This window comes from Labeo rohita, chromosome 19, assembly GCF_022985175.1.
Source record: "Labeo rohita strain BAU-BD-2019 chromosome 19, IGBB_LRoh.1.0, whole genome shotgun sequence".
In the NCBI taxonomy this organism is placed as follows: Eukaryota; Metazoa; Chordata; class Actinopteri; order Cypriniformes; family Cyprinidae; genus Labeo; species Labeo rohita.
In genome coordinates, this window is record NC_066887.1 from 26,110,544 (window position 1) to 26,137,825 (window position 27,282).

A 27,282-nucleotide genomic window follows, 5' to 3' on the forward strand; every position below is an offset into this window, starting at 1 on the left:
AATGTGAATCTGGCAGGTCTGTTTCTGAATGCATGAGGATAGGTGGCCCTTGTTGTCTGAGTACCTCTCAGTGTGTGTGTATGTGTGTGTTGTGGATGTCTTGAGGGAGAAATGCTCGTGGTCTATGAAGAATCTCAACTGTCTGACACAACATTAATATTCTCAGTGCCTGCGTTGTCTCTTTCCCTCCCCGCTCTGTCTGTCTCTCCATCAATCTTTGTATCTCCCCTCTATCCCTCTTATCGGAAATCCTACCACCTCCTGCCTCTCATTATTTAAAAAAATGTGTTTATAGCTCCCTTTTGTATTTTTTCTCTCAATTTCTCTTTCTTCCCCTACTTTTATTTATGTGTTCTCCTGTCTCTCTCACTCACCCTCTTTCAGGAAGTTGGTTTGAATATCCAAGCTGCTGTAAAAGCAAATCTATGCATCATAACCTTACACCCCTGCATTTCTGAAACACATTTTAAATGCACTCGGTTCGGTACGGCAAGCTGCCTACTATTTTTGAAAACAGGTACTATGCAATATGCATACTGTGCGTAGTATGTATATGATTTGTATGCATGGAATACCCTGATGAATTAGTACGTTCCCCAAAATGTTCAGTATTCAACTGGGGCACACTGCATTGCATACTGAGATATGCAAGGATGTCTTCAATACCTAGAGAGAGCCATCTGTTGGCATCCCTATTCTCATCTCAATTTATAAATTCACAATATATACTGATTATAAAATTCTGACAAAAGCAGTTATTTTTGAATAGTTGTCAGTGAAGAAAGATGGTATTTGCTCACAGAATGATACATGGCAGTTATGAATGGACCATGCATAATGGCCTTGACCGCAATAGCTATTGCTACTTTAATAAACGATAAAATGTACAATTTAAAAAATGCAAAATAATTATATTTAATTCTGAGAAGATATCAGCTGAATTTAACACACAAAACAGTAAGGTCATGTGACAATGTAGCATTGAAATGTTTATCCTTGCAAAGAGATTCACACACTATACTGTTTGAAGGAAAGTAAGCAGCAAGCTAGTAAACCATTCTGCATACTTGGAAAAGCCAGATTACCTATTTGCTAAAACTTGCAGTGTACAGCCTAAGCAAACTATGTGGAATAGTGTATCTCACAATGCAATGCACGTAACTGGAATCTCCATTTCCAGCTCGACAAATGAACTGGTAGCAATAACTTTTAGTAGGGGTCGGCGATATACCAGTAGACACAATTAACCGGTAGAAATTTGTCAACATGTGGAGATTTTGGAGCATTGTCTCTATTGCAGTTACATGCTCTCATGACGTTGCTGTGCTATGTGGTCACGAAAACGTATCGTTTGCAGACATTAAGCGTTGCGATTTAAAAACAAGTGATTTTAAGCCGTTAAAATTAGGGATGTGTGGGTCTAGTCGACTAAATGGTAAAGCTCCTACTAGTCTACACTGAAAAAAATAGTCAACTACACCCCCAGGAAATTGGGGCAGACAAGCGGAATTAATTGAGGGATTTGACAGTGTGATCTATAGATAAGTATTTCAAATGTAGGCTATTATATACATGCACATACATAGGTTTTTTTCTTACCATCTTTTGGGGGTATTTTGCTTTTAGATTAGTCGACTAGTCGGATACAAAACTTTAGTTTAAACGACTATCAAATTAGTCGTTGTGCACATCCCTAGTTAAAATGCATTTAGCAGCAAAAGAGAACTCCTTTTGCTATATTCCACGGTCAGTTATTTGTTCCACTTTATAGTCCTCGAAATTTTAAATACACACACTTGTATTTAGGGCTGGACGATATTGCAAAAAATTAAAATCTACATTTTTTTCAGAACGTTTGACAGATTCTCGTTTTTTTTTTTTTTACAATTTTTAACTAATCAACTTGGAAAAGTAAACTTGCTCTTTACTAACTAATGAAAATTCTATTCCAAGTGCACCACACATGAAGTGCATAATGTAAATGTTAAACAAATCACTTGTTAAATATCTTTGCTGAATGATGCATGAACTACTACATCTTGTACAAACTTGTGTTATACATATTATATATTCAGAAATAATACAAGGAAAATACTTTAAAAAAAATCTCAAAAGTAATTCAAATTCCAAATGACTGAAGGTATAAGACCAATAGACTATTATTAACTATAAGTGTAAAAACTGTAAAAACAATAAACAGCAGCTTGTCACCATGATGTAAACATGAAATATCAGACATACAGTAGTAGTTCTTCGCTGTTTTGTTTTTTTTTACTTAGATTACGCTGTTTTTCCATTGTTTTTATTTTCTATGCAAACATGGACGCATTTGTCTGTTGTGCTGTTGTCTCATACATGAAACGGCATTCTTAGCAACAGGGCCCTTCGTCCTGTTGCTTGCAATTAGTCTCTTATTCTTATTTAATTGCTGATTGTTTTTTATTTAGACTAGTAGGGCTATTAGCAGTGTTGCACAGCTACTTTCATACTGTTTCTACAGGTTGTTTTTCATGTCCACGGGTTGAAGTGACCCCAATAATGTAATATTTAGCTTCTGGAATACTTTTACCGGGGGAACCCCACCAAAAATCAAGTATTTTAACCCCGGAACGGGATTTTTACCGGGGAACCCCCCTCGAAACGCAATTGGGCTTTGTGCTAGTTTTAAATAGCAACTGGGAGGGTATTGTTGTGAAAACCTGGCAACCCTGCCTATTAATTTTTTTCTGATATTGTCACTAGTGGCAAGAATTATGACTTTTCTATTGTATCAAATATTGACCTTATTTGAAGCAATAATAACTATATTGTGATATATATTGTTACTGTGAAATAAAATTACTCATATTGTGATACAGTTTAATGTAAAAGTTTGGGAACCCCTTGCGGAATCTGTGAAAATGTGAATGATTTTAATAAAATAAAAGAGATGTAAATGCATGTTATTTTTCTATATAGGATTTTTCTGAAGAACAGTGCTTAGTTTAACTGTTCAGAACAAACAAGGGACTCATGAACAACTATCACAAAACAAAACAAAACAAACAGTCGTAGATCATCCAGGTAACCAAACACAGTATTAAGAACCAAGGGTTCCCAAACTTTTGCAGAGGGTTATTTTAATAATTTCAGCTATTTTTGTCTTGTAGACTATATGTAAACATCTTTTATGTAAAATATCTTACTCAGGACAGTATTAAATAAAAATTACCATGCATTTTATATGATCTCTCTTATTTTGTTAAAATTATTCATTTTCACAGATTCTGCAAGGGGTTCCCAAACTTTCGCATAAGACTGTATTTTTGGTCATATCGGCCACTCCTAACCTTTGGCTAATCTACTTGGCTTATTTAACTGGACAGGCAAAATAATAAAAAAAGCAAAATATCTGTATTAATTAATTTTAATGAATACGTTTCCTGAATTAATCATGCAATGTGGATGCAACATTCAACAAATCATAAACTGTAGCATACTACAGTCTAAAATGTTTACTGTTACACATTTTCCAGAAATAGTACACAGTAGGACAATGATTAAACATTTCAAGACAGTAGTATGCCACACTTGTCACATTGCAACCACCTTGCATATGAGTAGCATGCAGTAAGCATATGCTAATATTTCATTCCACACATATTATTTTGTATTGGCCATATAAGCCAATCCCCAACACACAAACACTTATAAAACACACACCTCCCACATCCATGCCCTTTCCTCTGGGACTTTCCATTGACGCAGGGCTTCAGCAGTACTATTCTAAAAGGCTGCCCGAACCACTTCCTGTCTCTCATACCCACACAGAATTGCTCATTAGGTGTCCAGTATCAAGTGTGTATTTTAACGGGAAACACTCACACATATTTATCTGTGGGCAGCGGACGAATACAAAGACCAAGAGCTAAATGACTCCCTGACATTGCGTACAAACTACCTCACCCACACAGGCTACTGTAAACACTCGACTCGGTGATGCATCCGCCTACTCACACACCAACACACATCCTGCCTGAGGTACCTACATGGTCTGCGCCTTGACGTGCTACAAAAACCCACAATAAGCAATAAAATAAACAATAAACCCATGTATGCTTAATAAACAATGAAACTGCATATGCTACCTATGTGCGAGAACACACAAACACCAACGGACACACACGCGTTCTCTCTCGCTCGCTTTCAGGGGCGGACGAGAAGAGAGCACAGCAGGACATTGATATTCAGAACACCCACACACAGTGTGGTTAGGATCTGAGATCTGGACTCTCCGAGAGTTTCCTAGTTAACACACACACGCCGCAGTCCTCCGCAGTATCATCATTAGGCAGACTCACTCGCAATGTACACAAATTTACTCAAGCGCACACGGCATTATTCCCAACCAAATTGCTCGGCGCATTGTAAACACGAACAGGTTTCGCTGCCACCCCTCACCCCCCGAGAAAAATGGGATAAACCCATGAACGATGCTCTATTTTGCACAAACGAGCAATTTTTTGAGATGTGCTGCATGCATGCAGCAAGGCATATAAGCCAAATGATTGGTCAGACACGTATGGCAAAAGCGGCATCAATGGAAATAGCAGAGATTAAACCTTGTGAATGTTTGTAAAGGGTAGACAGATGATGCCTAAGCTCATGTATTAACCATAAAGAAATTTACACATCAAGGCAGCCAAATGGATTTCTGAAGCGGGCCTACACGAGACAAGAGTAAATGATGAGGCTAAAACGTGCAGGGAGCATCGGCCGCAACAATCCTGAGCTGCCCATGTCGATGTCGGGAAAGGAGGGGGGTTAGTATCGATCCCCGTTTGTGCTTTCTGGTCCAAGTTTAGCCGTGAAATGGGGCGACACTGAGAGACTCAAGGCAGCTTGAGCTTAATCAATGGAGATGAAGGTTTCGTTTCCCGTTTCGCTCGCTCAAGGATGACACATTGGGGATAATTGCAGTCTTGTTTTTCAATCACCGAACAAATGTAGGGTGATAAGAGCGATGGAGTGAGTGCTGATGAAGGCTCCTTAGACCTAAGAAATGAAGTAGGCATTAGTTCCACCAACTTGTCTTTGAGACTTCCTACTCTGTTGCCCTTCAGTAGCGACGTTGTATGTAATTTCCTATGTAATGACGTCCCGTCCACACCACTTAATCTGCGCGTCTGGAGTCGAACTACACCTCGCTTCGTGCCGTAATGAAATAGATTCGCTTCGCTTGGAAGTTTCCACTGATTTTAACTTTCCTGGACGTTTGAAGTAGTTGCGTTTAACTTCTGGTCGCCCCCGACTGCCACCGAAGGGAAGTCGAATTACATTTTTGCATGAGTGAATGTGCAAAACACTGGAGAGAGATTTCAATTTCCCTCTGATGTTCTCATTACTGTGCTGATGGCAGCCAAAGGGTCTGAGATCTTATAATTACTGCATCAATAGGCAAATTCTCAATTATAACAGAATAACTAATTATTACGTCCAGATTCAAAATAGCCTTTTCTTGATGAATTGTCTGAAGTGCCTCATTTTAACTGCGCTCAAGGGAGAGTCAGAGGTGGTTGTCTCTTTATTAAAATCAAACGTTTTGGACTTCAGGGGAAAGAAAATCTCAGACATGGCACCCAGTGACATAGCCGTTAAAGTCAAGCTCTGACAATGCAAAAAGTGACTCAAGCAAATGAAAGCCTTATATTACAGATAGGCACTAAAAGTCAACCCCTCATGTGGTCCTGATTGAATAGTCACAATGTAGTTGCAATGATCTTGCTGGTTATGTAACATGCGTTTTATTTACCCATCAAATTTCAGGGTTCTACAGTACGACATTTCCGTCGCATTTGTGACTGAAAACTACTGCGTGCGACTATGAAAAAATATTTAGGAGCACCATTGCGACCCGATCAGCATATTTATGTTTGCCCTGAAGGGAGCTTCAAAGGTTTCTATGTGTTTTTGCAACGCTGAGTAATATATCACAGACATATCTCACAAATCCTTTCACAGAAGTGTAGCGAGAGTGTAAGAGATTTATTGTGCAGTGTAGAGAGCTTTACTGATTATAATGGAATTTTGTGAGATTGCGATGAACTAAGATGAGTGACAGCTTTTAATGATTTTTATGGGAATTTTTTGTAAATGAGATACTGATTTAATACAACAGTTAAATAAACAAGAAGTGTGAATTATTTCTATTTCGTCATCATAAATAGATTGAAACAAGACACAGAGTAACTGAGCCGCTGCACATCTCCATTCAAACACAGCGGTGTTTTATGAATGAATGTGCAATATTAAACAAATCTAAGTCAGTCAATGATTCAATTTCTCATTCATAAAGACAGTCAATTGCTTTATTCCTGAATGAATCAGCGTTCGAATTAATCAAATGAATGAATGATTCAGTAATTAAACCAGTGACTTGCCGCCACCTACTGGCAGTTTTAGCTTCCTTTTAAAGCATATTTTCAGTTATTTAAATCATTTATTTTATATTTAAATTTTATATTTAAATTAATCTCAACTCGAATTTATGAATTTGACTGCACTCATGCCACCTCTGAGCCTCATTAAACATATGCAAATACACCTACAAGCCACTTTTGTGTTCTTCTGTGCCACATCTGTAGTACAAATTAATTTTAATACTGGTTTCATTTGATGGGCAACTCATTCTTCTTCTACTTGTTCTTATTCTGTTGTATTAATTAGAAATTTTAAAAAGCTTATAAAATTGAGAGCTCTGATTTTAATATATTTGATTAAACCATATTACTAATGTTCACACAACCGACAGCTTTATCTGTTGTAGTTTGTTCAAACTGTGCATGAAACAAACACTGCGTTTGTGCACTTTTACTTTGCACTTCTCCATCATTTCGATGTCTATCATGCTGCACAAATGGAGCCGCGTTTAGCAGAGTGCGTCAGCGCTGCTGTTCAGCAAAGATGAGAACTTTAACTTTAACTTCCACTTTAACTTTGATGCGCATCGTCTCAGTTTATTACCTCATAACATGTAAATTTATATAGTTGCCAGTGGTTGCCTCAGCAAAAACTTCACTCGCAAATTAATATTTTTGGTCGCAAATGCGACCGTTTTAGCCTCAGTCTGGAGCCCTGATAATGAAGCACTAATATAAAAATTTTGTCTGATAGCAATACGTCCACAAATCTATTTTAAATGCTACAAGTGAATTTATGCATCACAACATAATGTACAGTATAAAAATAGATAATCATTTTCAGATTAAAAGATTACACTAATCATTTAATAACACTGTTACATGGATTTAAAGATTAAAAGCGCATTAGATCACAGCAAAGGTAATCTACAGCTGAAATGAAAACCTTTTAAATGAGCATGCACAATTGAATATTCAATATATTTAAAACAACTAATTGTGCATCCCTGAAAAACAGACATGTACATAATATATATTGTGAAAATGTACAGATTCTGCTACTTCCATGCTTACACAAACACGGAATAAAAGACAATTAATATGCATGCAGAATATTTATTAAAATATTACATAATGTGTTTTCCACAAGTGAACCTAACTGATTAGACTCTATGTACCGGTGACTTCCATTACATTACAATGTATGAACATTTGCATCTTGAGAACAAAAGCAATTTATCTAGCCTGTGAAAATAATAGGCACCTCTTCAGTGTCGCAGACATACTGTCCAACAAAGCAAAGGAACTTGAAGTTGGGGTGGCTCTCCACTACGGCATTTGCATTCAAATCATTGAGTCTGGAATTGGCTTTACCTGTCAGTAGTGGGAAACCCATCTCTACAGGATTTGGCGCTTCGGTTAAGTGAACACTCCATAACCTTGGAGCTGATGGAATACTAATGGCTTGTGATGGCGATTGAAGTCAAATGTGCACTCGTGTGCACTCTCGCTCGCCTTGTTCTAGAGAGATGTTGCGTTGCTATTCTTCCACCATTAACGTCCCGTGGCACTTCCGTGTCAGACTTTTTCAAGCATTCCACTGCACTTATAGTCGTGTAGTGGAATACAGTGCCTTTACAGTTGTCAGTGACTAAGACGACAAGTGCAAAGCTCTTTTGTTATTTGGTGGTCACCATAGCAACTGCATACAGATCACCTGACCTTGTGACAAGTTCAATGATTAGGTCAGAGTGCTGACAGTGACTCTCCAGGGAGGCAATCAGGAGGACTCAAGGGAGTGATGTCACACACACGGGTACCTTTCATAAAACAAACAGAGTCCACTGGAACATGTTTTTCTCTTTCACATGACACACCTGGAGTGAAGCGAAACACATGGCTCAAAACAATCCTTAAAAACACTGCAATGGTTTCACTTTGACGTAACTGAAAAGAGACCCCTGGGGGGAATTTAAAAGAGAAACAAAATTGTGGCTTTTAGTCCACTTCTGTGTGCTTTGAGGTCATTTATATTCTAGTATACGTATATAAGTTCCTTTTTAGCAAATGTTTCTATAATATACAGTTCTTATCTTTAGGACCAGAAATACTGATGACTCATCCTGCACTCCTGTATTTATATTTATGTATAATAAAATGCTCTCTAAAATGAGAGTGTCCCTCCAGCCAATATCAGCAAGTTCTGACTAGCATTAGTAAGTGAGATTGTACACAGCTGTGATGTAAATGAAAAACAAATAAATAAATGAATAAACGAGGCTAGCATTTTGAAATATATTACCCCACATTTCTCTTTGAATAGGAAATTTGTCAACACAGGGCAGAAACTAGGTTCATCAAGCTAATTCAGAGTCTTTAACACTTTTAGATTCATTACTGTAAATGTTTAATTGAGCTAATTATCCCATAGCAAGGTGAATGACGCATCAGTAAACACTGGAAAAATACTTTCTTAATAACTACTCTAAATCCTCACAAACTGCCAAAACTCTGTAGTCTTAAATATTTTGTTTTCTTGCATTAAAGGAGAAGTTCGCTTCGAAAACAAAGATTCACATATAATGTACTCACCCCCCTTGTCATGATTGGATGACAAAGGGGGGGTACATTATATGTGAATCTTTGTTTTGGAAGTTGACTTCTCCTTTAAAATGGAAATCAATCTGAAACGAAAAACCAAAAAAACTAAACTTTCATCATCAGTACTGTTTTTGCTTGTACTGTTTTGGCCTGAAAGATTAACACTCAGGTACACAACACCACAACATAATGCATTTCTTTCCCTCACAGGCTAGATTTTGTTCACATAAAATAAGTATGTCTTCTACTTCGACTAAGGGCCATAATACAGTGTTTGTTAAGAGGTAGACAGGTATGGGGTTAGACCTCAGCATGAATACAGCAAAATATTGCAGACAACAAAGTACTAGCTTTGAGCTCACATACTTAAGCCTGAACAAACTCCACTAGGCTTTTCTGTATGTTTATAGCAACATAATTTGGAAAGCTACAGTGATTATATTAGATGGATTTGTACAACTACCCAACAGAAGCACTTGAAATGCTGTGAGGCCAATGCAAATAGTCCATTTAAGTCAGGGATGGAGGGCCACTGTCCTGCAGAGTTCAGCTCCATCCCCAATCAAACTTATCTAAAAATCTAAAAAAGTCTAAAGGATTGCTTGAAAATTGCAGGCAGATATGTTTGATTAGGATATACTGTATATTCACACACATAAGTAACCAGAATAAGCTAATGATGACAAAGAACTAAACTAGGTTTTAACATTCAAGTGGTGATTGCCTGTACAAAACCCACCAAACCACCCTCTCAGTGGTTGAGGTATTGCTATAAGGTTGCCAAGTCTTCAACACATTTTATTGTCCTAGCAGGCAAAAATTGTCGGATCACTCAGGAAAGTAACAGCACACTCTCAAGCTGCATTGTTTGAGACATCATTCATGTTCATAGCACAAATAGTGAAGACTGAGTTACTCACTGAATTTACTGTAATACTAGGGTATCTGCAGGATTTTTAAGCTCACATTTAAGACTTTAAGACCTTTTTTAAAACCTGAACAAATACCATATGAGCAAGATAGGGCAATGTCTATGGCAGGAGTGTCCAAACTTGGCCCTGGAGGGCCCCTGTCCTGCAGAGTTTAGCTCCAACCAGCTCCAAAACACCTGCCTGGAAGTTTCTAGTATGACTAGTTAGACCTTGATTAGCTGTCTCAGGTGTGTTAAATTGGGGTCCAATCCCTCCGAGTTTGGACACTCCTTGTCTAGGGATGCATGATATTATCGGACCAATATCGGAATTGGCCGATGATGGCTTTAAATACAGGCATCGGCCCAATATGAAAAATTATGCCGATATGTATTGCAGATAAGATGAATATGTTCGGTAAGGAGTTTTAATTCCATAGGGGCCACTGCTGGCATACTTCTAATAAAATGAAAGTAAAATATACAAAGAACATTTAGACTGTTTCTGATTAAGTAAAGCAGTAATTGATGTCATAAAATCATGAGTATGCTTTGATTTAAAGGTCAGAAGCTATAGCTTACCAAAAAAAAAAAAAAAATTACACCTCTAAATTAAATAATTACCACTGCATTTTTCTGAAAATAAATAAATAAATAAATACATAAAAATAATAATAATAAATAAATAAATAAATAAATAAATAATAAAAAGTACTTCATTATTGTTTATTTAATTCTAAAAAATGCATTCTTGTTAAAAACTAACCAAAGTAAAAAATATTTTGCTTATAATTTACACACAGAAGAGACTTGGTGTTGTTTCCAAACAACAGGAAATAGGTATTGGCATCGGCTACCGGCAAAAATTGGTTAAAAAATATTGGCATATCGGCAAAATCCAATATCATGCATCCCTACCCTGGTCTTTGGTAACATATTAAACTGTAAAATGACTGTAAAAACCCTGATTTATAGTTCAGATACAGGTTTTTACAAAAACAAAGAGTTTTATAAAATGATTAACTTCACATTTCTGCTTTTAAGCCATTTTTAAGAAAATGGATGATACAAAAGTATCAATTCTTATATAAATTTAAACAATTATCAATAAATTATTATATTAATTAAATAACAAATATATTTTAATTATTTAGATTTTTATAATGTATTATCTTCTTGTCGATCCACCAGTTCACATTTACAACTGTGTGTTTGCAGCATACAAACATGGGTTGATTTTCATATTGGTCTGAACAAAAACAGCAGACAAGTTTATTGAAATTGCAAACTGAAACTGAATTGAAATTTTGGTACGGCAGAGATATAGTGGTTTTCCCATAACGACTGTATACAAAGCAGTACAGCATCTGACTTTAAAACTTGCAGCGTTCATGTTTGTTTAATAAAATCATAGCTTTTTTCGAAGTTTATTCATCACATTAAGCCATATCACAATCTTTGTCTTTACCTTCCCAAATTTAAGACCTCTTGAAATAATACTGAAAACTTTCTTGTATCATTTAAGACATTTTAATTTGATACAAATTTGATACAAATTAAAAAAAGACTTCTAAGGACCTGCCGCACCGCCATATGAGCAATAGTAATGGTTGGCTTGGCGAACACTCGTAATAAATGTAAACAAGGTGTTCATAAAACCTTATCCACCTTATTTTTTGCTTCTGGTCTCATTCGCAACCAGCTATTTTTAGCTGTACAAAACAGCTTGTTTTGCTGCTTGATATTGGAAATTGGTGTCTTACCATATTATTTTAAAATAGTTTTATCATACGTATTAACACACTTGTTTGTAGTGCACGTTTTCATTCTTCTCGTTATTTCCCTATCGTGACTAATGAACTGGAAGTCTCGTTCATAGGCCTACTTCCACACTGAAGAATAAGGTGGGTTCTTCAGGCCCTCTAATGACTTCCATTTGACCATAATTTTCAGCTTTCCATCACTCATGCATTCTCACTTTCTGTTCCTCAGTTGTCTGAAGGGGGTGACCTCAGGGTAGAGTTTGAACGAGCCAAGCTTTACACCATCTTTTCTCAAATTCAAATCAATTCCTCCCCTCTTCCCACTCCGCTCTCAATTCTAATTGGTATTTCTCACACTGTGTCACATTCAAGCAAAAAATGAATTTGCGCATTGATTATCACAAGGCCTGAAATCGACCTTTCTTCAGGCACCAAAGGCCTCGTATTTAATGGTTATATATTTATTTGGAGGCTAGAGGCCCTTCCTGCATTCAGTCCGGATCGATCACCTTGCCTTTCCTCAATCTGACTTTCCCAAGGGAACGACGAGAAATTACGCAGCGAGCCGTTGGTTTTACTTGGCAAAGGCTGTAGGCATGAGTCACACCGTGGCAGGGAATTCACCCAGGTCCTTACGGACTGTCATCCTCCATGCCGAAAATAAAGAGAAGGAACAGGTTGGACAGATACATCCACCGAAGCGCTCTGCGTACGCTCTTTCAGACAGCAGAGGCAGTCTTTCTCTTTATGCATGCAGCAGGCACAGGACCAGGGGGATGTTAAGCACAGATGTGTCATTTCTACAGGAACGATCCAGCCTTGTTGGGGCCAACGGGAAAACAGGTTATCACGCTTCCAGCTCATTAAAGATTCACTCAAGTACATCACACATTGATTAGCACTGCGATTGATTGGGGATCTTTGTAAGAATTTTGATGGTGAGCGAGAGAAAACACAATTTGCACACATTCAAATGTACAAATCATTTTAAAAATAGGCATTTCCTACTTCCTCTGTATCCGTAGTAATTCATTGGCAATGAATGACTGAATACTGAATGCTGGAATAAGGTGCATTTGATATGCAGAATCACAGAGACTTTGCCATCATGCCAGGCCAGATGGACAGCCTTGCATGTAATCAGCTGGCAAATCCACTTGTCTTTTTCTTTTCTTGAGAGCGTAGCCACTGCATAACGGCGACAGACTAGCACAGCACATGCTCGCTTGCCTCAGTGCATCAATCCACATGACTGAAACCATGTGGTTCAATAACGATCCTCAATTTAACCTTCTTTTCCAGGGAAAAAATACTTCTAAACTTCACATTCTATAGCCCCATTTCCAATTAATTTTCTAATCTTCATTGTTGCTCCTAATTTCTCCGTGTTAATTAATTTGCCAGTCTCGGTTTCTTTTAACACCTTTTGAATAATTCCATACTCCAGTAATATTTTTATTCCTTGTTCCGTTCCATCAATAAATGACTTTCCTCTTGTTCTTGGGCACAAAAAAAATGCTCAAAGACTGAAATAGATTTTATCTACCTGCACAAATTAAGTCCCTTGGCATGAGGACTGACTTGGGGAGCCAGGGTTTGAATTCATTACTTTTTTTAAAACCAAGTAAGACATTCGAGGGTATAAGAATACACATACATCCTTTTCTAACATTACATATGTTAAATCAAAGTTGCATCATACACAGCAGTAAATCACAGTATTCAACAACAAAATCATCATTGCACTTGTCATAAAAGCACAATACCCACATATTCAGAAGTGACAATGATAAGCCATGAAAACACAATAATTGCACAATTTCATAACATTGCCTTATTAAATTTGTGATTGATTATGGTGGCATTTTGTGTGGCACCCTTGGGGCAGCTACAGTGCATCAACACCCCTACATGGTGACTTTCATTCTGGAATGGTCACAGCACTAAAGACTCAATTTGGAAAGACATGTGACAACAGCTAAATAGTTAATGAAGTAAAACTGATGTAATGGAAGGCATGCAGGGGTTTTGAGACATGCTTTTAAAACTGAACCATTTTAACTCAGTGTTTTCAATATGCAACACCCCTGGTGTAAGAAACTAACCGTGCATTTGACGCAAATCTACATTGACCAACAATATAAAAATAGCTCAGACAGAACTTGCTCTTTTACCCAACGTCCCACTGCAGCTGACTTATCCGTCCGGAACTCAAGCAGTCAAAACTACCAAAATGCACATCCCTAAATCACTTTTGTACTCTTCCCTGAGCTATACTAAATGTATTCTTGACCTACGTCTGCAGGTATTGTAAAGGAAAGCACTCATCTCAGAAAAATGTTAAAGTATTCAAATGACTCAGGAAACTTACTAATATGCATTGCTTACCAGAGCAGACATTTTTAGTTGTCAGCAACTGTACTCTGCATGTGACCTTGTTTTTCGGTTTGAGTTTTGTCTGTTTTTTTCATTAATAGGATATATGTGACTGTAATGAGCTGCAGGAGGAAGCCTCCTGCTCAGCCGGTCATTGATCACTCCACCCAATGCCTCCATTTCCCAGGAAAGCCATTTGTCAAGATGATAATTTGCTCTGTAGCACAGAAGATTGTGCACTAAATATAAAAACTTTCCTGGTCTTTCCCACTGGTTTTCCCACCCCCTAGTCCTGTTTCATCTAGTAGAAGAGAAGAATACATTTGGTCTCGTTTAATACAAAAGAAACAATCCATAATGCTAGTATCATCGCAATGTCACTTCTGTAATTTGATTTTATGCTTTAAAAAAGAAAATAAATCAAAGCTTTATGTCTGGAATTGTACCACCGTAACAGAAAAACATGAGAGGACTGTGGTCGCTCAAATACATCAACTGCCAGTCGAGTCTGTGTTAGTGGGAATATTTTAACACTTCCAAGTTAACTACCTCAGTGTGTTTGTGTCAATCATTTTCAAGTGAATAATCAAAAAAAAAAAAAAATTAAATTGATTTTTTTAGCACAATGGTGCTCAACAGTTCTAGGTTCTCCCAGCACCACATATTTTATATTTTCTATATTTACAGACCTGATTTAGATCAGCAGCTTGTTAGCAGGGAGCTGCTCGATCTGAACTTGGCCTGTCAGATAAGGGAGACATACAAAATGTGCAGAACCACTGATAGCAGACGCTTTCATCCAAAGCGACTTATAAATGAGAAATACAACAAAGCGATTCATCTTAAGTAGGCAGTATCATGAGAAGTGCTGTAATACAAAGTTACAAGATTATTCAGAAGTACAGGTTAGAATATAGAATATCAGGCTAGAATATAGATCAAAGTAAGATGTATTGATGTGCATGCAGAAAAGGATTTTGATTTTATTTACCCAATTTGGGCCCTAATTCACAATGATACCATGTAGTATATGGGCTATTCTACAGAGTTGGTGCAAAGTCAGAGTTGGAAACCTCTTGAAAAAAACGTCTTTTTCTATACATATTGTTTGTATGCAAATTGTATAATATCCAAGGTACACATTTCTAATTGTGCAGTTAATTCTAATATTGTATTTTCAGAAAGTTCTGGAATATTTGTCCTTTCCCCAAATTTGTCACTACAGAAAGACAGTATAGTATATCATTTATTAAGAAGGGTTACATGGCCTATTAAGATTTTGCTTACTCCTGTCTTGTAAATATATATTTTTGCAATTTTATTAAAAAGTTTTCAGAGGTAAATCAACGACAATTACAATTTTAACAATATTTCAGGTGAGATTTATGAGTTGTTGTATTTTGAATCCAATATTTCTTTGTAAAAGACAAAAAGTTTATCATACTGATTTTTTAAGTTAAGGATTCATTAGTTTGAAAATACATTGAACCAAACACTATCATTACATCTACAATTTATGCAAAACTGAGCATTTAAACATCCAAATTTCGGTAGTGACTGCGCATTTTCAGCAGTGACAATGTTTTGGTAGCGACCACATCACGTTACGGAATTTTAACTTGCATATTAAAACGCTACTAAAACATACTAAAATACAAAAAAATAGCATAACAAAATTTTGGTTATTTCCTCCCAAAAGTGATTATGCGTTCCCTTTTGTCACTACCGAAACAATGATGATACGTTTTGTTTGTGACTGTTACAGCAGAAACAATTTTAGATACTTTTGAAGCTTAAAGACGCTAATCAGCACATGGTTAGCTAGCACAGTTCTGAACAACACTGAATAACACACACACACACACAAAACAAAAAAAAACAAAAAAAACAAACAAACAATGATGCCACTATAAACTTCATCAAATCTTTCAGTTGTGATTGTTTCAGTATTGGCCATGGGTGACATTAGGGGGAGGCAAAGGGGGGCAGTTGCCCCCCTAGATGGTTAGTCATCCCCGTTGTCAGCCACGCTGCAATTGGAGCGGTTAGCCATGCCCAGGCCCGGTCGTACGGAGGAACTAGACGGTGCTAAATACTCTCAAATGAAAGCAAAAGCAATTGAAGATCTGGCAAACTATTCTTGCCCCGAGTCCAACCCGAGCCCGTCTTTTATCCCCCTTCTCCCAAAACAGCTTATACTACTGTTTCAGTTATTAAAATAGCTTAGTTTTGTATGCAATGGCAAAGTGATTATATTTAGTTTTTATCAAGTTAATTTAGAAAAAAACGTTTTGGAAAAACCGTTTTGAAGCATTTTTTTGTTAAATATAAGTTTTTGTTTTTAAGTAAAGCGGCCAGCGAAAGACTGATCATAGTCTGTTTGATATATTTTGCCTTCTCAAATCATCACGACTTGCCTAAAATAAATAGATATAAAACAATGTTAGTTTAAACGTTAAACCTAGATAAATGTGATATTAGGTGCATGTCCAATCATTTGTGCGGAGAGTGAAAGCTAAAGCCGCTTTGCAGGACATGGAGGTGCCAGCGCGATCACTTACTTTTTTTTTCAGTGGAAACAATATAAAATATTTCATAATTTTTGCTGATAAAAGTAATACATCATTCGGAACTGTAAAGGGTCTACTTTTATTTGTATGCACTCACAATATCAACAAAATGTTGCAAACGGTGCTTCTATAAAAGGAAGAAAACAAACATTATGCGCTTTCTGTCGTCTCAAAAGGAGCGCTTCACAAAAATCAGCCGAAACTCAGCAAATACATACCTCACAGACATGATACATATATCTATATTAAATCATAACTTAACGAAATCACTGCTGCTGCTGACGGAGACAAAGCGCCTTACAAGCTGGTCTCGAAAGTGAAAGCAAAAGTGAAGTCTCGCGTTGTGTCCACCATAATTGGTGGATGTCTAAAATATAGGCTAAAATAAGGAGAAGCCTAAAACAGGCCCGAAGCCCAGCGCGCTTCTGAACTATGTGAAAATTGGCCCCAAGCCTGGCCCTATAGGGGCGTAAAAAAGTCGAGGCCCGTCGGGCTCGGGCTGAAATGCAGGGCTCTACCGGGACATATCAACTAGTAGCCTAATTTTATTGCTAGTAATGGACGGTAAAATTCAAAAGTTATTCTTGACTGCGCTGTATTGCTTTGGTGCATGGCAATACGATAGGGCATTGTTTTGATACTTATCCGAAAAAGATTTTTTCTTTCTTATTTTTTTTTCACCCATTTTTTTTTCTTGCCGCCCCGACTCAAGAGTCAAATGTCGCCCATGGTAGTGACAATTGTAGATACTTTTGAACTTAGCTGAAAAATGCTAATTAGCACATGGTTAGCTAGCACACTTCTGTACATTCATACTCAAAAAAGTGTGCTTATAATTGCAGAAAAAAGTTGTTTGGTAATGACATTCCTTAAAGTTACACAAAGATTCTTCAGACTTTTGAAAACATTTACCTCAATACGATGGGACCTACTGTATCTACTCACCTTGTATCTATGCGAGAAAGAGAAATATTTTGTTATCATAAATGTAGGGGTGTAGTTAAAATCAGTCTTAGGCAATGGACTAAAACATGTACTGTTTCGATAGTGACAAACTTTTTTTTTTAGTCAGTGTGTGGTATGTATCTTTGGGCATAAAAAAGATCTACAAAGTTATAAATCTCAAAGTCCATTCCAAAGGGAGATATTTAGTTTTAAAAAAATGTCTTTCCAAGGACTACAACGAACAGCTCCTTCGGACTACAACGTTTGGTCCATTAGAATATCATTAAATTAAAACGCGTCTACGGAAATTCAAATTATATGGGGGGCCGCTAGAATGGCCGCTTCAGAGCAGTAACACGCCGCAGACGTGTGCAGTACAGGGGGTCAAAACACATGCCGAAGCCGCAATCTACTCCGGTTGCCGCGTCGGAGCCATAACGTGCCGCAGATGTGTGCAGTGTGTGGTAAAAGATTTATTCATCAAACAGTGTAGATAGCTTCACTTATAACGCGAGTGTTTTTTAAAATGCATAAAGTTGCACTAGAATAGGCTAGGCTGATCAGTGATGATGTATTTTGATAATGTTAGGCTGCTTTTAGCCTTATGCTTTATTTATAATAAATAAATTAGCACGATAATATTATATATCTGCGATCTCGCAGGTTGAGGATGGGACTCAACACTACTGTAGCATATTATTTACTCACCCTCCATGCATCCTAGGTGTATATGACTTCCTTCTTTCAGACGAATGCAATCAGAGTCTAATAAAGTCTAATAAAGCACCCATCCATAATAAAAAGTAGCAAATCGATGCGTTTTCGTAAGAAAAATATCCATATTGAAAACGTAAGATTCACTATTAATCTAGCTTGCGCTAACTGCTTTGACAAGGGGCGTGGCAGTACTGAAACACCATCTAAGCTGTTCGCCAATTGCTACGCACTGGGACAGCTAACCAATCATAACACATTTTCCTTTTTTCAGAAGGCGGGCCTTCATTAAACCCGGAACTAATCAAGCCATTTGTGCCAGGCTGGGAGAAAGGTGTTGTAATAATGTCAGTTATGTTAAAAATAATGCGTTTTTCAAACCACCAAGCATAAGAGCATGTTCTAGTACACGCCAAAACAAAATCAAGACTTTGAAAAAGAGCATAATAGGACCCCTTTAAAAACATCAATGGAATAAAATGCAAAAAATATTTCAATATCATTTTCACAAGTTCAAATTTAGAGGTTAGTGTTCGGGACAGCCACCTCCTAATTGAAAGTACCAAATAAATTATGATTTTACATATATTAAGCTTACTGATCTTTTAAATATTATTGTGGGTTTCAACAGATAATAAAAGGATCTTAGTAAACATCTAAGATCTGAATACTTAAATGCTTTTAAAATGTCTCTTTTGGTTGTGGGACACCAGTTTGCACCAGTTTTGTAGATTGGCCCATATAGGGTACTTACTTGCATATAATAATGTTTAAATAGGTTAGGCACACCCATAACGAAAGAGACTTGTGCTTATAGTGCTACAGACAATGTGGTATTAAATTAGACCCAAAAGAAATGAGTTGCTCAAAACTTGTACGCATTGAGGGAAAGACATGCAAAAGAGAAATGGAAGATTAATATAATGAAAAAATTATATCTGACAATAATGTATAAACCATAGTGGCACTTTGGTCATACCTAAAAATGCATCAATGAATATCATTGAATTAGAATGTCAAACTAAGTGTCATCTGCAAACAAGTGCATCTACACATATATTCAAAATGCTAAAATATATTCAAATCTTGCCAATTCATACCCCCTTTTAAAGCAACTTTTTATTTTTAATGTGTGATTTTTTTAATGTGTGATGTTTCTTAAGTACACTCAGGTATAGTTTATCACTATACACAAGTTTTGACAATTAGAAAGTATGCAAAAATTTTAGTTTTTATTAACATTAACTATTTTGCTTTAAAAAGTGTGCAACATATATAAAAGACATTCATTCATTCATTTTCAAGTGTCCAAATTTCCAGGGCCACCGGATTAAACTTCAGATTTGGTGTCAGAAAATAATTTTACTTTGCTTTTCTCTGCTCAGCCTTCAGTAAATCAGTACCTTAGCTGGTTTGGCTGAAGCAATCAAGTCATCAAGTCTCAGAGCTACTTCAGGGGTAAACAATTACGGGAACAAAAATTGAATTCAGCAACACACCACAGGTGAGTATAAATTCACTACAAGCAAGTTTCAGATTCATTTGACCGTGCTCTTAAAGGTCGCAACGTGTTTTAGTCTGTATGTTCATTCTTTCAGAGCACATTTACATTTCATTCTGTCTGTGTTCTAAGGTAAATCTCCCCTTACATAAGTCCTTCACTGTTGCCTAGAGCTTTGAGAGCAGGGCTCTCTTTTGTTATCATCATGTTGACAGAGGCTGACCAATTAAAGGGCCCTGCTCTGATACTGGGCCGTGACACCAACCTGGTGCGGGGTGTAAGAGGCCACGGCGCCACAGGAAATGTACCCTACGGCCACCTCGCTCCGCTACACATGTTCCACATCAAACTTCGCTAATTAGCAGAGAATCTGGGAGGTGCAATGATGTGTGTGTTAGTGTGTGTGTGTAAAAAGGTGGCTTTTTCCTGTCACATTTGTGCATGAATGTTCTTCTCATTCTGCTTACAAGTCAGTCGATCCGCATAAAGTACATTAGCATTCACACTTGTTTGCGAGGGACTTTGCGTGTGCGTTGGACAGAACGCAACTAAATGACTTTGTGTGTGAGTGTGTGTTCCATTAGCTGGGACAGCTGTAATGAGCTTGGGTTGCAGTGCCAGTGCCAGCAGAAGCTGAGAGCATTGCCTCCTAATGGGGCCGTGCAGATGCAATCAAAGCCCAGCCGTGTGCTACTGACTCATCCTCACCATCCGAATCAACACCCTGTACGTGTTCGTTTTGGTTGTTTATACATATCTCAAGCACTCCATGCGAACTTCTGTCGTATTACACCGGGAGTCGCGTTCTTTCTGACTTCTTCAGATTTGGCATTTTCCCCAGACACATCATCTCACATGATTGATGATCCTCTATTCACTTGACTTTACAGTGAGATTTCAAACAGACTCCGTGAGCAAGGTTTTCTCACAGCATCCATGAAAGCGCTTTTATCAGTCTGCGCTTTTATCTGTCTCGGCGATGTGAGCGTCGGGATGCGAGCCTGGTTACGGTAGCCCACATGAAGCGCTCCACCGCTAACTCGTCTACCTCGGCCGGACCGAGCATTCGGCTCCCGGATAGAGCAAAAGGAGGGTCTCACCTAGAACTGTGACAACCCACTGGGCCATAAACACTCTCATGCCCTTGAGGGGCTCATGGGAACCGGTTGGTTGGGAGATTGTTGCTCCAGTTTGTACCATGCCTGCATGCGCTTCTGAGTAGTGTGTGGCCCGAAGCTTTAAGCCTCTCAGGACTGATCTGGGATCAGTATTCATGCCGTAAGGCCTCAGAGAGTTCCTCGGCTACCTGCAATCTGGGTCAGTTTACGCATTATTTTACAGATCTTCTCCCAGTGTGGGAGTAGAAATAGACTCTGTACTAACAGAGACATGCAGGTACAAACGCCCTGACACTGAGTTCTGAACAAGCACAACTCTTAGAAACATTCATGCGCAACAATAACAGCGAAAAACACCACTAGTTCTCAAAAACGCCACTATTTAAAAAATTGTGAAGTTTGAGGAGTGACAACAGGAATGAATCCCCTAAATGATTGTTCCAAGTGTGTATGGAACATAAACACACTCCTAAAATTGCCAAATACTTCAGCAGTTTGTTTCTAGCAGGACCTAGCAACACAAATGAGTCAAAGCTCATACCGCGCTCTATCCCTGCGATTTTCTTGCAAAAAGCAAGACGCATCTCTGATTTGCGTCTGAAAACTATAGCGTGCAACTATGAAAAAACATTTAGGAGCAACGTATGCGACTGACCCGATCAGCATATTTGTGTTTGCACTGATGGGAGCTTCTGTTTCTACATGTTTTTGCAACGTTGAGTAATGTATCACAGACATATCTCATAAATCCTTTCATGAACAAAGTGTAGAGAGAGTGTAAATAAGAGATTCATTGTATAATAGAATTTTGTGAGATCTAAGATGAGTGACAGCTTTTAAGGATTTTAAGGGGGTTTGTAAATGAGATATTGATTTAATACAACAGTTAAATGAACAGGAAGTTAATATAGAGTGACTTACATTGTCTATAACACTATTGCATGATTTTGCTCTATTTCATCATCAAAAATAGTCTAAAACAAGTCACAACTGAGCTGCTGTTCATCTCCATTCAAACGCTGGTGTTTCGTTTATGAATGAACATGCATTTTTAAACAAATCTAGTGAATCAATGATTCAATTTCCTATTAAATTTCATTAATTCCTGAATGAATCAGCCGTTCGAACGAATCAAATGATATGATTCAGTAATTAAATCAGTGACTTGCCGCCACCTACTGGCAGATTTAGTTTCATTTTTTAAATTATCTTTTCAGTTATTTAAATCATTTAATATTTCTGTATTCAAAATGTAATATTTAAAGAATTTATATCAACATTAATTCATGAATTTGATTGCACTCATGCCACCTCTGAGCCTCATTAAACATGAAAATACACCTACAAGCCACTTTTGTGTCATTCTATGCCAACTCTGTAGTACAAATTAATTTGTTAATACTGATTTCATTTGATTGGTAACTTATTCTTATTCTGCTTGTTCTTATTCTGTTGCTTTAGAAATTTTAAAAAAGCTTAAAAAATATTATGTTTTAAACATTTGACATAAAGGATGACATACTTTTCATAAAGTTAGAAAAATGCCATTACAAAGGTAAAAACAAAATTCCTCTCTACATCACTTTAAGGAGTCAAATATCACCCCGTAATGGGAAGGCAGATTTTTGACCAGATTTTTTGATTATTGACTCCTAAAAAGAAAATAAGCATAGAGCCCGGAGAATCCAGTTTCACTCCTGTAAATTACTGAACTGTGTGTGTACAGAACAGGATTAAGCACTAAATGGTGAACTGACATCCTGATTCAGTTGCAGTTGTACGTGTGATAGAAAATCTGACATAGTATATTCCGACATTTTTCTATACCTGACTTACATGCTCAAACCTTTCACTGTTCTCCATGAGCCAAACATAATTTAACAAGATGAATAAATTATTCTTTACAGCCTACTTTTTATCTTGCCGTATAAATGCAGATAAGCAGACATCTGTAGACATCTAACCAAAACTTGCTTTCAAACACAAAGGATAATTAAAGGTAATAGATAACAGCATCACCAGAATGTGACATGCAGGGAAACGTGTGACTGCTGTGCACTTTGAAGATGCTGTGGTTAAGATAATGAGGACCTGGGTATTAATGAGGCTCTCTTCTCATCTTTTCAACACACAAAAACACACACACACACAAACTCTCTTACACACTTAATTGCTGCTGCAGCTGGTGCTTGTTGGGCCTATAGTTTGCTCCAGAGGCTTTTGAGTAATGCCGAAGCCATGTTTGGAGCGCAATGCTCGCTGACATTCATGCCACATACTCTGACCCTCAGTCTAAATATGAGTAATATTTCCATACCATTTCCATCACATATAGTGATGCATTTCAATTGCAAGATGAAAGAGGAAAATACAGCTAAAAAGCACCACTGAAAGCGATACAGAAAACGAGAGGAGAACGGGTAAGCAGAATATAGCCAGGAGATAAGTGGATGAGATGAATACAAATAGACATGAGTGGGGGGGAAGGGAGGAGCTGCTCGCCCTCCCTTTTATCAGAGGAGAGATAAATGTGATTAATCTTAAGATAATAACACTAAAGGCACAAGATTTCTCATTCATCACCACAACAGTTCATGTAATTACAGACAAAAGAAATTAAACTGAAGAAAAGCTACAGTATAGAAGCACTTCTAGACAAGAGAACAGGGCAGCAGGGGAGGAGGAAGAAAAAACATGTAAAAAAAAAAAAAAAAAAAAAAAAAAAAAGTGAAGAAAAGCACACTGATTTTCCTCACAGATTATTTAGCTATCCAGTCTGGGCTGTCAGATAATGTGAATTATCACCTGTCAGCACACAATCCACACAATCAAGTCCTGTGACAGTAAAAGAAATAAATCAATCTGGAGGCTGAAGCAAACATGTCTCAATCAGGAGGCACTTCATCAACTTCCTCAGTCGAAATGTGCATCACGTGACGAGACAATTGTCACCTAAATCAAAAACTCAGGTGAATCTCAAGAAACCTGTCAAGAACGTGTTCGGGTTATAAATCACTCCAAAATTAATATAAATGAATTATTTGTTTGATTAAAAATATATATTTCTATTTTGAAATAAGAATAAGAATATTTTGTGAAAACGGACAAATTATGTTAAAATCTAGTATTAAAATGTGCTTGATTGCCATTAAAATAATGGAATATTATGCAAAATCTCGACTGTTCATAGCATTAAGGAAAAAAATCTATTTCATGTGATTTTCTGGTGAAATATGACATGTATCTGTGAGATTCACCGGTCTTTTCTCCCGCGTTGTCTACGCGTCAACCGTCGTACTGGAGCTAAATCTCCCCATATCAGCTGTAGAAAACTTATGAACCCACTTACTGGATGTTTGAGCTGTTCCAGTACACGGCGTGACGGTTGTTCCCGTGGACCGGGCGCAAGTTCGTCCAGGCGAGCGCAAGGAGGTAGAGGGAAACCGCCGCGAGAGCCATTATAATATTCCTGGGTTCACGTGCACCTGCTGTGGTCTCTTCGCCTTCTTCGACTCTCAGTCCCCCAGTCCCACGCAAAACTAGCGGTTTTTACAACATTCCTCCGACTCAGCAAGTAGACGGACAGTCGCAAAGCGTTTATTTCGCGAAGCCGTGCCGCAGTACGGCTAGTTTGTTCAGTCACAGAGCTTCGCGCTTTCCCGAATGCAACTCCATGGCAGGGAGACGCTCATCCAAGGCATCCTGAGCAGGTCTGTTGGAATTTACTGAAACAAGTTTTGAATTATTCCTTTCTGTGACAAAATCATCCACAAAAGAAGAAAAACGGTACAATGAACTGTCGATAGACGGTCGAGATTGGAAAAGGAGAGAGAAGGAGAGAGTAGCCTGCGTCGGCAGCGGCAGGTGTCTCTTTGGTTAGGTGACTGGCGTCGACTGGAGAAAAAAGAAATAAACGACTCAATAAGTGTAAAAGGCGATTTTGTCAACGTACACCGCTATATATTGCGGTCAGTGAACTTCTGTGAGCTTTGGTGAAATCCCCTATACGTTAAACTGTGGTTTTTCTCCGAACGCACACACGATGTCAAACAGTAATAGGAAAAGTAAGGCAATCATAGACGTCCTCACCGACACTCGTTTTCTGCTCCCGCCACAGTATATGATTGACGGGTTGCGGTTGCCCGAGTAGTGGCCACGCCCCCACCGCCCACTCACTTAATAAGACATGTATATATTTAATAAACCTAAATAATTCTGGTTTGTTTAACTGTTTAATAGAGCTGTTTTTTACTTTTTTTTTTTTTTTTTTTTTTATTCTTTACGAGATTTCTCAGAGTTTAGATTTGATATGTGGGTCAGTGATTGATGATAAAAAGGATGAATGTTTGAAAAATCTAGTTTAAAGTGTGCCAATTTCTTAGAAATTATTTAATGCATTATTTACTATTTTCTACAAATAGCCTAACTGATTTGGTTACATCACAGTTTGATTTGGCTGACTAAACTTCAATAATTCCAGCCTTTGATTAAACTTCTTTCTGTTTATAATCTTTGGACAGTTACACCACCTAAATGTTTATTTTAAAGCATTTTAGACTCCAGCTAATTCTGGGCATTAATTGATGTTTTGTGGTATAAACAACCATGACTGGATAAATACAGTGTGAAAAGCCCTAGACAGATTTCCAAGTCACTGTACTGTAACATCCAACAACAAATTCTTATTAACGTATGTATTAGCTGCTGTGTTCCAAATTTCAAAATGTTTTTTTAGGATAGGACAATATTTGGCCGATATACAACTATTTAAAATCTGGAATCTGAGCATGCAAAACAAATCAAAATATTGAGAAAATCGCCTTTAAAGTTGTCCAAATGAAGTTCTTAGCAATGCATAATACCAATCAAAAATTAAGTTTTCATATATACAGTAGGAAATTTACAAAATATCTTCATGGAACATGATCTTTACATTATATCCTAATGATATTTGGCATAAAGAGAAACTGATAATTTTGACCCATACAATGTATTTTTGGGTATCGCTACAAATATACCCATGCTACTTATGACTGTTTTTGTGGTCAAGGGTCACATATATGCACTTAAATTACACACTCGTCAAAAAAATATAAATAAGTAACTTTAATGGAATGATTAACTCTTTTATGCTCACTTAGGCTGCATTTATTTAATTAAAAAAATACAGTAAAACAGCATTGTGAAAAATTCAAAAGAACTCTTTTCTATTTAAATATATTTTAAACTGTAATGAATTCCTGTTACAGTAAAGCTATCACATGATTCTTCAGAAATAATTATAATATGATGAATTGCTGCTCAAGAAACTCCTACTTTATATTAGGTGACCTTAATTACTATGTACTTACATTTAAATTAATAATTTGGTACAATGCACTTATTATGTACATACATGTTTTTACATTGTACTGAAAAAAATGTTTCCACAAAAATGTTAAGCAGCAGAATCTGTTTACACTGATAATAAACTACTATTAAAAATTGAACACCAGTAATAACGGAGCAGCATATTAGCATAATATAATGATTTCACAAGAATACATTATATTTTAAAATGTGTTAAAATGGAAAAAAAAATTTAAATTATAATTCAATTTCATAATGTTGCTTTTTTACTGTATTTTAATTAAATACAAGCAGCTTTGCTGAGCATAGGAGACTAATCAAAAACTTAATCTTAATTATTCCAAACTTTTGACCAGTAGACTAAGTCTTTTATTGACTATAGGTAGCAAAGACATTCATAGATCCTCATGAGTATACCTTGTGTAGGCCTACCCGACTTTAATATATTATAGATTTGGACTTCACCAAAAGTTATTGGCATCAGAAACTGAATTTCTGTGCACTTCATGCAGTGTCTTTAAACCTCTAGGTTTATACATTTGAAACAACCCAATGATGTATGACTAATTGGTCTATCCTCGTTCTCTCGTCTCGTATGTTGGCCTATTGTCATTCCCAGCAATACTCTTCCCCTCTCTGCCTTTCTTTCTTTCCTGTGTTCTCCCTCTTTCAATCCCTGCTCCCCTTCTCTGTTGTTTTTGTCAGGGATGCTGCCTCTCTTGTGTCCCCTCCAGGCATGTTGCTGTGGTGACAGCAATAAAGGGGATGAGAGAGAGAGGGAGAACTATCACTTCTTTAACTCGCTGTATCTACCGTCCTTGCACTTGTCTGTGCATACTATGCCATGTCAATTGCCACTGTTGTCAATCACGTTCTTTCTTTCTCCTTCTAGAATCCATTTCTCATCCAGTATTAAACTGTTTCACTTGCCGTAGCCCGTATCTGTGCATCTCTAGACCCTCACGTTATCGTCTTGTCCCAAAATCAAAGTTTTTACCAACACGTGTGTTTGAGGAACGTCTGCTCTGAGTCTGACC

At 37.3% G+C, this 27,282-nt stretch overlaps 1 protein-coding gene across 1 annotated transcript in view; it reads right to left on the reverse strand.

The window, feature by feature from the left end:
* The window catches only part of efna3a (ephrin-A3a), a 121,350-nt gene extending 96,355 nt beyond the window's left edge, over positions 1-24,995 (reverse strand). The window contains 1 exon segment of the mRNA XM_051135976.1: positions 24,246-24,995. Coding sequence (XP_050991933.1) covers positions 24,246-24,355 — 110 coding nt within the window. The 5' untranslated portion in view covers positions 24,356-24,995.
* Positions 24,996-27,282: the final 2,287 nt, after the last annotated feature.